Source organism: Hyperolius riggenbachi, chromosome 8 (genome assembly GCF_040937935.1).
Source record: "Hyperolius riggenbachi isolate aHypRig1 chromosome 8, aHypRig1.pri, whole genome shotgun sequence".
Lineage (NCBI taxonomy): Eukaryota > Metazoa > Chordata > Amphibia > Anura > Hyperoliidae > Hyperolius > Hyperolius riggenbachi.
In genome coordinates this window covers 60,102,660-60,115,103 of record NC_090653.1, presented here as the reverse complement: position 1 = coordinate 60,115,103, position 12,444 = coordinate 60,102,660, and the positions used below count along the sequence as shown (strand labels likewise).

The window sequence follows — 12,444 nt, the reverse complement described above, 5'->3', positions numbered from 1 at the left end:
TATATATCTGTATTTCCGGTGATACTGCAGATCACCGGTAATCAGATACTCTCTGCGCCCACCGATCGTGACAGACCTGTAAAATCCTAAAGGTACTCATTGGACTTTGGGCCCCTTAGCACAGTTAGGCTGCAAAAAAGTGTCACACATGTGGTATCGCCGTACTCAGAAGAAGTAGTATATTGTGTTTTGTGGTGTATTTTTACACATACCCATGCTGGGTGGGAGAAATCTCTCTGTAAATGGACAATTGTGTGTAAAAAAAATCAAACAATTGTCATTTACAGAGATATTTCTCCCACCCAGTATGGGTATGTGTAAAAATACACCCCAAAACACATTATACTACTTCTCCTGAGTACGGCGGTACCACATGTGTGGCACTTTTTTGCACCCTAAGTGCGCTAAGGGGCCCAAAGTCCAATGAGTACCTTTAGGATTTCACAGGTCATTTTGCGACATTTGGTTTCAAGACTACTCCTCACGATTTAGGGCCCCTAAAATGCCAGGGCAGTATAGGAACCCCACAAATGACCCCATTTTAGAAAGAAGACGCCCCAAGGTATTCCGTTAGGAGTATGGTGAGTTCATAGAAGATTTTATTTTTTGTCACAAGTTAGCGGAAAATGACACTTTGTGAAAAAAAAAAACAATTAAAATCAATTTCCGCTAACTTGTGACAAAAAAAAATCTTCTATGAACTCACCATCCTCCTAACGGAATACCTTGGGGTGTCTTCTTTCTAAAATGGGGTAATTTGTGGGGTTCCTATACTGTCCTGGCATTTTAGGGGCCCTAAACCGTGAGGAGTAGTCTTGAAACGAAATTTCTCAAAATGACCTGTGAAATCCTAAAGGTACTCATTGGACTTTGGGCCCCTTAGCGCAGTTAGGGTGCAAAAAAGTGCCACACATGTGGTATCGCCGTACTCAAGAGAAGTAGTATAATGTGTTTTGGGGTGTATTTTTCCACATACCCATGCTGAGTGGGAGAAATATCTCTATAAATAGACAATTGTGTGTAAAAAAAATAAAAAAATTGTCATTTACGGAGATATTTCTCCCACCCAGCATGGGTATGTGTAAAAATACACCCCAAAACACATTATACTACTTCTCCTGAGTACGGCAATACCACATGTGTGGCACTTTTTTGCAGCCTAACTGCGCTAAGGGGCCCAAAGTCCAATGAGCATCTTTAGGCTTTACAGGGGTGCTTACAATTAGGCACCCCCCAAAATGCCAGGACAGTGAACACACCCCACAAATGACCCCATTTTGGAAAGTAGACACTTCAAGGTATTCAGAGAGGAGCATAGTGAGTCCGTGGCAGATTTCATTTTTTTTTTTGTCGCAAGTTAGAAGAAATGGAAACTTTTTTTTTTTTTGTCACAAAGTGTCATTTTCCGATAACTTGTGACAAAAAATAAAATCTTCTATGAACTCACCATGCCTCTCACTGAATACTTTGGGATGTCTTCTTTCCAAAATGGGGTCATTTGGGGGGTATTTGTACTATCCTGGAATTTTAGCCCCTCATGAAACCTGACAGGTGCGCAGAAAAGTCAGAGATGCTTGAAAATGGGAAAATTCACTTTTGACACCATAGTTTGTAAACGCTATAACTTTTACCCAATACAATAAATATACACTGAATGGTTTTTTTTTTAATCAAAGACATGTAGCAGAATAACTTTCGCGCTCAAATGTATAGGAAATTTTACTTTATTTGAAAAATGTCAGCACAGCAAGTTAAAAAAGTAATTTTTTTGACAAAATTCATGTCTTTTTTGATGAATATAATAAAAAGTAAAACTCGCAGCAGCAATCAAATAGCACCAAAAGAAAGCTGTATTAGTGACAAGAAAAGGAGGTAAAATTCCTTTAGGTGGTAGGTTGTATGACCAAGCAATAAACCGTGAAAGCTGCAGTGGTCTGAATGGAGAAAAAGGCTCTGGTCCTTAAGGGGCGAAAAGACTGTGGTCCTCAAGTGGTTAAATAATTATCTGTTATTCTCCTGTGGATAAACATTTCTACAGTATTTTAAAACTCACTACAATTGACGCTACTGGAATTATTAGTCTATTTTAAAGTGGACCTGAACTCTTCCACAGGACAGAAGGAAAACAGAGAGAAATGCACCCTGTATGTATTTATTATTATTTTTTTTATTATTATTATTTAGTATTTATATAGCGCCAACATATTACGCAGCGCTGTACAGTGTATACATATATCTTGTCACTAGCTGTCCCTCAAAGGAGCTCACAATCTAATCCCTACCATTGCCATATGTCTATATTATGTAGTGTAAGTACTGTAGTCTAGGGCCAATTTTAGGGGGAGCCAATTAACCTATCCGTATGTTTTTGGAATGTGGGAGGAAACCTGAGTGCCCGGAGGAAACCCACGCAGACACGGAGAGAAAATACAAACTCTTTGCAGATAGTGCCCTGGCTGGGATTCGAACCAGGGACCCAGCGCTGCAAGGCGAGAGAGCTGACCACTACGCCACCGTGCTGCCCAATTTAGAGAGTTTAGCCTGTCTAATTCCCCCTCCAATTCTCCTTCATCTGTGACTAATCACCAGTGTTGCTTCCAAAATTTTCGCCATTCATTTTGCAAAAACAGCTTGTATTTTTGTCTTTTCTGTGAAAACGCAAAATACAATATTTTATCATGATAAGCGCAATAACGCGGAAAACATATTGGTACAGCAAAAAAAAAAAATTTACAGCAAAAATGTGAAGAATCTATATTTTTACCGAAAAAAAAACACGGAAAACATCAAAACTTATTTTCGATGGCATTTTCGCCTGAAAATCAAACTTAACATTATTTTTGCATAAATCAATACAAAAAGAATATTGTCATTTTCGCTCATAACTACTAATCACCACCGTAATCTGATCTCTCAGGTGTGTCAGCTCAGAGCAGCTAATTTGTAAACACAGGATGTTAACAATATGTCTGCTTCCATGAAAGCACGAAGTAGACACATTGCTGATTTATTGCAGGATTTTTATCGGCTGTAGCAAAGAAATGTTTTTCTTCAAACGTTCAGGTCCAGTTTAAAGCAAACCTGTGGGGAAAAAAGAAAGTTAAATACTTATTTCAGTATAGGGAATCCTCTGGATGAGGTTTCTCCGAACCTCTATCACCTCACCCAGTGACGTAACAATAGGGGCTGCTGCCCCTGCACCCACTGGGGGCCACCCAGGGACATTTTGGGGGGCAGGAGGGGTCGCAGCATGAGGGGAGAGCATGGCCACCTACATCGGTGGGGAGGAGGGCCACTCCCCCTCCCCCTCTCCCCTCAGTGCTCCCCCTCCAGCATCAATCATTGGCAGCAGCGGTAGGCAGGAACACATACCTCCATGCGCTCCACGTGCTGGAGGTTCCGCTCTCTAAGTGTCTGATGCTACTTCCTGTTTATCAGGGAGTAACGTGAGGCACTTAGAAATCAGACCTCTGGGGTGGAACACATGCAGGTATGTGTTTCTGCCCCCTGCTGCTGCCAATGATTGATGCTGGCGGTGGAGCGCTGAGGGGAGAGCCCGAGGTGAGGGAGGGAGGGAGTGGCCATGTTCTCTCCTCATGCTGCGACCCCTCCTGCCCCCAAAATGGACCTAAGTGGGCCCCAGGTGGGCCCATCCAAATTTTTCACAGGGGGTGCCCTGTGATTTCTAGTTACGCCCGGGACCCACCGCTGCTCGTTGGGACTCTCTTCTTCCTCATGACCATGTTACTATCCGTGTTTGAACTTTGCCCCATTTTGCAGATACAAGTAGCCACTCATGTACAGAGGAAAAAGCCCTTGTCAAAGCACTGAATTTGTAGGGTTGAGGAGGATGGGGGTCACGGGGGTGCCTCTGTACTATCCAAGGGCTTCCCACAACTGAGGTGAGTATTCAACTGTCTTTTTTTTCTAGCTTCAGGTAACCTGAAATAGCTTATTATAGCATTCTATTCTTCTGTTATCTTCAATGATCTATATATACTTTGCATTAGGTTATTTCATTTCAAGGATACCTGACATGAGAGGGTTATGGAGGCTGCCCTATTTATTTCCTTGCAAACAATACCTGTTGACTGGCATCCTGATGATCTTTCATGCAGTGCTGCTCGTAATGGAAAAATCTACGCTTACGGATCATTACGCGTAATTTTACGCTATTACGCATTACGGAATTACGCTTACGGCGTAGACATTTATCTACGATTCATGTCTGTAATTACGCATGGCCCTTATGCAATTACGCGTAAGGATACCGTAATGCAGGTTGTTACGTTATTGCCTTATGCATAATTTCCTACTAGCAATTAATGCGTAAGGTCATGCTGCCAAGCGGAAAAGTTGACGCATGGATCAATGTTAGGTAGCCGCCGACTTTAAGGGTTAATAGCAAAGCCCCCTTAATTGCTGAGAGCCTCAAATTTGGAGAATATATTAAGGAGATCAGAAGGAATAAGAGGAAATTTTTTTTTTCAAAAAGACCTTATAGTTTTTGAGAAAATCGATGTTAAAGTTTCAAAGAAAAAATATATACATTTAAAAACCCGCCGACTTTAACGGTTAATAGCAAAGCCTGCTTAAAATTTAGGAACACCAAATTCCCAGGGTATATTAAGAGGATCAGTGGGAATAAGAGGAAAACATTTTTTTTCAAAAAGACCTTATAGTTTTTGAGAAAATTGATTTTTAAGTTTCAAGGGCAAAAATGTCTTTTAAATGCGGAACATGTCAGTTTTTTTTGCACAGGTAACAATAGTGTATTATTTTCATAGATTCCCCCAAGTGGGAAGAGTTTTACTTACTTTGTTCTGAGTGTGGGAAATATAAAAAAAAATGACGTGGGGTCCCCCCTCCCAGACCTCTTTAACCCCTTGTCCCCCATGCAGGCTGGGATAGCCAGAATGCGGAGCACCGGCCGCGTGGGGCTCCGCACCCTGACTATACCAGCCCGCATGGTCCATGGATTGGGGGGTCTCGGAAGGGGAGGAGCAGCCAAGCTTTCCCCTCCCCCTCCGAGCCCTTGTCCAATCCTAGGACAAGGGGCTCTTTTCCACCTCCGATGGGCGGTGGAGGTAGAGGCCGCGGTTTCCTGGGGGGGTTCATGGTGGGATCTGGGAGTCCCCTTTAAAAAGGGGTCCCCCAGATGCCCACCCCCCCTCCCAGGAGAAATGAGTATAGGGGTACTTGTACCTCTTACCCATTTCCTTTAAGAGTTAAAAGTAAATAAACACACAAACACTTAGAAAAAGTATTTTAATTGAACAAAAAACATAACCACGAAAAAAGTCCTTTAATATTCTTAATTAACCATTAATACTTACCTGTCCCTTTAAATAAATGATCCCTCGCAATAGCCTCGGAAATGTTCTATCAGTTACAATGTAACAAAGTTATTACAATGTAACAACTTTGTTACATTGTAACTACGCCGCACCCGACGTCACTCGCCGCTCAGCCGCCGCATACACTTACGCGTCCGTGCAGGACGCTAAGACCCCACCGGCTCCCGCTGTCCACCCCGCCCACATCTGTCACCCACATGTGGGTGACATGTGGGAGAGGCAGGGAGGGCAGCGGGAGCCGGCGGGACTTAGCGTCCTGCATGGACCCGACAGAGCTCTGAGCTATATAGCTCAGAGCTCTCTAAGCATCTTTGTATTTGGGCTTCAAGGAGCCCCATTGGTCCTTAGCAGACCAATGGGGTTCCTTCAAATCAGAAGGAACCCCATTGGTCTGCTAAGGACCAATGGGGCTCCTTGGAGCCCAAATACAAAGATGCTTAGAGAGCTCTGAGCTATATAGCTCAGAGCTCTGTCAGGTCCGCGCAGGACGCTAAGTTCCGCCGGCTCCCGCTGCCCTCCCCACCTCTCCCACATGTCACCTACATGTCACCCACATGTGGGTGACAGATGTGGGTGGGGTGGACAGCGGGAGCTGGCAGGGACTTAGCGTCCTGCACGGACGCGTAAGTGTATGCGGCGGCTGAGCGGTGAGTGACGTCGGGTGTGGCGTAGTTACAATGTAACAAAGTTGTTACATTGTAATAACTTTGTTACATTGTAACTGATAGAACATTTCCGAGGCTATTGCGAGGGATCATTTATTTAAAGGGACAGGTAAGTATTAATCGTTAATTAAGAATATTAAAGGACTTTTTTCATGGTTATGTTTTTTGTTTAATTAAAATACTTTTTCTAAGTGTTTGTGTGTTTATTTACTTTTAACTCTTTTAACTACTTTTAAATGGGTAAGAGGTACAAGTACCCCTATACTCATTTCTCCTGGGAGGGGGGGTGGGCATCTGGGGGACCCCTTTTTAAAGGGGTCTCCCAGATGCCACCATGAACCCCCCCCCCAGGAAATCGCGGCCTCCACCTCCACCGCCCATCGGAGGTGGAGAAGAGCCCCTTGTCCTTGGATTGGACAAGGGCTCGGAGGGGGAGGGGAAAGCTTGGCTGCCCCTCCCCTTCCGAGACCCCCAATCCATGGACCATGCGGGCTGGTATAGTCAGGGTGCGGAGCCCCACGCGGCCGGTGCTCCGCATTCTGGCTATCCCAGCCTGCATGGGGTACAAGGGGTTAAAGAGGTCTGGGAGGGGGGACCCCACGTCGGTTTTTTTTTATATTTCTCACACTCAGAACAAAGTAAGTAAAACTCTTCCCACTTACGGGAATCTATGAAAATAATACACTATTGTTACCTGTGCAAAAAAACTGACATTTTCCGCATTTAAAAGACATTTTTGCCCTTGAAAATTAAAAATCGATTTTCTCAAAAACTATAAGGTCTTTTTGAAAAAAAATGTTTCCCTCTTATTCCCACTGATCCCCTTAATATACCCTGGGAATTTGGTGTTCCTAAATTTTAAGCAGGCTTTGCTATTAACCGTTAAAGTCGGCGGGTTTTTAAATGTATATATTTTTTCTTTGAAACTTTAACAACAATTTTCTCAAAAACTATAAGGTCTTTTTGAAAAAAAATTTTTCCTCTTATTCCTCTGATCTCCTTAATATATTCTCCAAATTTGAGGCCCTTAGCACTTAAGGGGGCTTTGCTATTAACCCTTAAAGTCGGCGGCTTTTTTATAGTATACGGGAGCGTAATATTACGCGATTACGGCAGACTGTGTAATTTCAATAGGAGTTTACTGTCTTACGCGTAATTTGTTAGGCGTAATAACGTAACCTACAGTCTACGCGTAATTAATTACGTCTAATACCGTAACCTTACACGTAATGCTTATGGTGCATTTGTAGTGAATTACGATGAGTAATTACGCTAATGCGTAACTTCGGCCCAGCACTGCTTTCATGCATCCGTAGTGTCGGAATCATACACCCGAAACAAACGTGGCAAATTCAGTCAAATTTCAGTCAAAGCACCTGATCTGCATACTTATTCAGGGTCTATGGCTGAACGTATTAGAAGCAAATGATCTGCAGGACAGCCAGGCAATTTGCATTGTTTAAAAATGAAATAAATATGGCAGCCTCCATACCCCTCTCAGTTTAGGTGTCCTTTAATTGCTTTATTTAAAGCCCCATTTAAGGCGTTTTCTATACTGAAAGTCGGCTGAGGAAGCTTATAGCAACCTCCTCAGGTTGGGCGGATTGGTTTGGCTGAGAGCTTTTGTGTGCTCTCCTCTGTGTGCTCTCCTCTGTGTGCTATCCCCCCCTCCCCCGCATAACAACAAAACATGTTGCTAGCCTACAGGCTAGCAAGGCATCTGTACAGTGTCGGCCCTGTCACTCGAGGGATCAGGTACTGATTCTTGCCGGGTGAATTTCCTCCTAGATGTGTATGAGCCCTTTAACCTTAAAATATTTATATGGCAAAAACTAAACAGTATATTTATATACCTAGAAGTCTACTTGATCATCAAAAAAGTAGTAGTAATCCTAAATTTTAAAAAATCGACATGCCAGTGCCAAATACTGTATATTTGAATTGTGTTTATTAAACGTCTTGCCCAAATCTACATTCAGCAGTCCATGTTTGCTAAATAAAGTCCATATTTCCAAATGAAATTTTTTTCCTGGTTGGACTTGATAGAGGGATGTCTTTTTTCAACCAAACTAACTATGTAACTATACATTGGTCAGTAGGGATTGCCAATGATATGCAACTAAATTTGTGGTGATTTAGAATTATGCTAATTATTATAACTAATCAATTCTTGTAGTGAAAGCATTTGATCGGACTATTTTCAAGCCGTATAGATTTGCAGTAACATTTTGCATAAATCTGCACCAACTTAAAGAGAAACCTCAACCTAGAATTGAACTTTATCCCAATCAGTAGCTGATACCCCCTTTTACATGAGAAATATAATGATTTTCACAAACAGACCATCAGGGGGCGCTGTATGACTGATTTTGTGCTGAAACCCCTCCCACAAGAAGCTCTGGGACCGCGGTACTCTGGGCAAACTGCCACAATGTAACAATGTTCACAGACAGGAATTAGCTGTTTACAGCTGTCTCTAACAGCCAGAACAGCTAGGAGCAGCTACATAACCTGCCCACAGTAACAATGTCACCATGTAATAAATGTCAGAATGTAAATCGGGGAGAGGAAAGATTTTACAATGAGCAAACACTGACTAAATCATTTATACATAATTATTGTAAAAATGAAGCACTTTTTTTATTACATTATTTTCACTGGAGTTCCTCTTTAAAATGATTTGCATATTTCAAGTCAAGTAGAAAGGCACAGAGCCAAGATTTATATAAAATTTCTTCAGGCCTCTGTGGCAAAGGGATATCCAAGTTCGAGGAGAATTGCTAAAAAAGATTGGCCTGAATCACCACAAAATTGAATCTTGCTCATACATCCCTATGAACAATCTCTGTTTGTATGGCAGCCAGCAGGTCACAGCTTGCTAGTGCTTTATAGATTTTGTAGATGGGGGGATAAAAAAAACCTCTAGACATCTATGGCAGGCAGAAGTAGTTTTGTACTAAAACGCCTTTAGACATGGTGTCTGGGTGGGGAAACACAGAAAAGGCCTATAGATGTTCAAGACACAGTTGTCAAGCATAAGGCTCACAACCTCCATACCATTTTATGTGGCCCTCAAGAGCTTCAAATTTTCATCATTTTAAGCAGTAAAAGAAAAGAAGAAATTAATCCTTTCTGTACACTTGTGATTTTCCAGGCGCCCTTAGACATTTTCATAGAGAAACAAGGTCATTGCATATGTATGTACTCTCATGTAATTTTTTGGCTTGTGCACATGTCTACTTTTTTTTTATCTCTTTTAACTGACTTTCTGGTAGAGGAACAATATATTTAAAGAGAACCCGAGGCGGGGTTCTCACAATGCAATCCACGTACAGAGGCTGGGTCTGCCTATACAGCCCAGCCTCTGTTGCTATTTCAATCCCCCCTACCTTCCCCCTGCGCTCTGTAATCAGCCATAAATTACAGCCGCGCTGCTGCCACACAGTGTGTCAGAGCGGGCTGTGTTTACTTCTGTATGGCATTGAAATAGGAACAGAGGCTGGGCTCTATAGGCACACCCAGCCTCTGTATGTGGATTGCATTGTGAGAACCCCGCCTGGGTTCTCTTTAAGTGACTGTGCCCATCCTTACATTTTTTGAGTTTTATCTCTGAATACATGCCCCCTCCACATTGTGATTTGTCCTATAGGTCTACTTTTTGCACACATTCCCAATATGCATTTAAAAACATGGCGTCTTTGCCCTTCCCGCCCATACCACCGGAAGCTGCAAACAAGCATTACTTTTAAGCGAGACAGCTGTTAGCTGTTTGGAACAGCCGTCCCCTCCACTCCAACCCTATTCACTGGCCTGGGTATCCAACAATACGCACATAACGTCTGGTTTGCAGTGGGGGCCACATTCTGGACATTTTTGTATTTTTAGGTTGTCCATCAGAGACACACACCCCCCTTCCCATTACATTTTAATAAACAGTGTGGCCCAAAACTAAGTCTGTGTTTCAGATTTTGGTCCTTTATGTGATTGAGTTTGACATTCCTGGTCTAATTTTATTGACATAAATGCACTTTTTTTTAGCTATCCATAATTTTAAAAGTGGCAGTCAGCTTAATATAGTACATTTTTCAGCAGGGTTATCACTTTCTCTTTGATCTACAAGATCATCAGAAATCTGCTATAACATTTTTCTGTTGTCATACTTTTAAAGAGGTGATTAGCACATCATCACTTAGACATCACCATTCAATGGCATTGTCTCTATAACAAAGAACAATAGTCCCAAATATGCTTTGACCTGTTTGTTACTGTTAATTACGTAGTTACATAGTTATTTTGGCTGAAAAAAGACATACGTCCATCGAGTTCAACCAGTACAAAGTACAACACCAGCCTGCTCCCTCACATATCCCTGTTGAACAAGAGGAAGGCGAAAAAAAAACGTTACAAGGCATGGTCCAATTAGCCCCTAAAGGGAAAAAAATTCCTTCCCGACTCCAGATGGCAATCAGATAAAATCCCTGGATCAGCATCATTAGGCATTACCTAGTAATTGTAGCCATGTATGTCTTTCAACGCAAGGAAAGCATCTAAGCCCTCTTTAAATGCAGGTATAGAGTTTGCCATAACAACTTCCTGTGGCAATGCATTCCACATCTTAATCACTCTTACTGTAAAGAACCCTTTCCTGTAAAGAACTCTTTTCTAAATTACATGACTATAAACTATATGCAGTGCTGCAGAATATGTTGTATACTCAAATAATAATACATTGAGAATTACATACGATTATATATTTTATAGGTCATAACACGTTAGCTAATTTTTACAAGAAAAAATTGCTTGGGGATCTTAAATTTCCTTTTAAATGCCGATTTTACATCTTCATTTTTCAAGCTATAAATTAGGGGATTTAATATAGGTACAATGGTGGTGTTAATCAAGGAAGAAAATTTATTAGACTCCAGTGTGATATATTCTGCTGGCCTTAAGTATTGAGAAATGAGGGTGGCATAAAGGAGGCTGATGACCGTGAGATGTGAGGAACAAGTATAGAAAACTTTTTGCCTCCCGATTCTGGAGCGAATTCTCAGTATGGCTCGAATAATATAAACATAGGACACAAACGTAAGAATAAATGGAAGGACACCTGAAAGGAAGACACCTCCTGTTATCACGTAAATTTGCAAAGCATACGTGTCGCTACAGGAAAGTTTCAATAAAGGCATGAAGTCACAGAAAAAATGATTGATCTCCAGGGATGTGTAACATGTCACCGATGCCATTTTCAACAAGTCGGGCATGATATATAAACAACCCAAAACCCAGCAGACCCCAGCCAAACCACAGCAGGCTTTGGGGCTCATTATGCCGTGATAGTGTAAAGGGTTACAGATAGCCACATAACGGTCATACCCCATCATTGTAAGAATTAACAGTTCGGCACACGTGAAGGACAAAAATAAAAACATCTGAATCAAACAGCTGATGTACGAAACTACTTTGTCTCCCGTAATGAAGGTAATGAGGGCCTTGTGAAGAGATATAGTAGAGCAAGAGATATCGAGGGCAGACAGATTGGCCAAGAAGAAGTACATCGGAGTGTGAAGATGATGATCCATGATAATTAGTAGAAACATGGTTAAGTTGCCTCCAAGAGTGGCAAGATAAATGAATAAAACCAGCAGAAAAATTAGAAGCTGCAACTCCGGGGCATCAGAAATGCCTTTCACAATGAAATATATCATAACTGTTTCATTGGCTTGCTCCATCTTTTAATAATTTCCAGGTTACTGAAAAGAGAAAAAAGAACTGGCCTTTGTCAGTGGAACCCACTAAAGTTTTATGTTCAGAGAATTACTGTAGAAATGAGTGCTTTGGGCCTTAAAGGGTACCAAAAGCTACACTATGGTCCCCAGTTTAACTTACCTCTGGCTTTTTCAAAACCCCAGTAGTTATCCTGGTGCCTCAAAGTCCTTCCGCACTTCTTCATTTAGGCACTGTCCCCCTCCAAAATCTGCCTGACTCATGCATAGCAGGGAGAATTCTGTTTCCTGCAGACCTTCTGTGCCCGCGTCTGGACAAAAAGATCCTCCGGGCTGCGGCTCACTTCCATTTTTTGCAACTTTAATGTCGTGGGCTGCTGCGCAAAAAAACAGAAGTGAGCCACAGCGGGGGACTGGAGGATTGTTTTGTTCCATTGGGGGCACAGGACATCTGCAGGGGGCCGTTAGAAGAAGCCCCAGGTAAGTTAAACTTATTTTTTTTTATACCTTACAGTTGTCCTTTAAAGGAAACCTTAAGTGAAAAAAAGAAATGCCCTTTTACTTACCTGGGGCTTCTTCCAGCCCCCTGTAGTCTTCCTGGTCCCTCCCCATCATCCTGTGCCGCTGGTTCCCCTGGTGTCTGCCTCTGATCATCTCTTGTGCAGCCCTGTACAACTTGCCTCCTCTAATGCGCTCCTG

General features: G+C 42.2%; 1 protein-coding gene across 1 annotated transcript; it reads right to left on the bottom strand.

The window, feature by feature from the left end:
* Positions 1–10,794: 10,794 nt before the first annotated feature.
* LOC137527344 (olfactory receptor 1M1-like) lies at positions 10,795–11,751 on the bottom strand. Its single transcript, XM_068247853.1, has one exon. It carries the CDS (start codon positions 11,749–11,751, stop codon positions 10,795–10,797), a length of 957 nt encoding a protein of 318 aa, XP_068103954.1.
* Positions 11,752–12,444: the final 693 nt, after the last annotated feature.

Excerpts from the sequence above, each read along its gene's own strand:
- LOC137527344 (XM_068247853.1), bottom strand. The coding sequence starts at position 11,751 with ATGGAGCAAGCCAATGAAACAGTTATGATATATTTCATTGTGAAAGGC.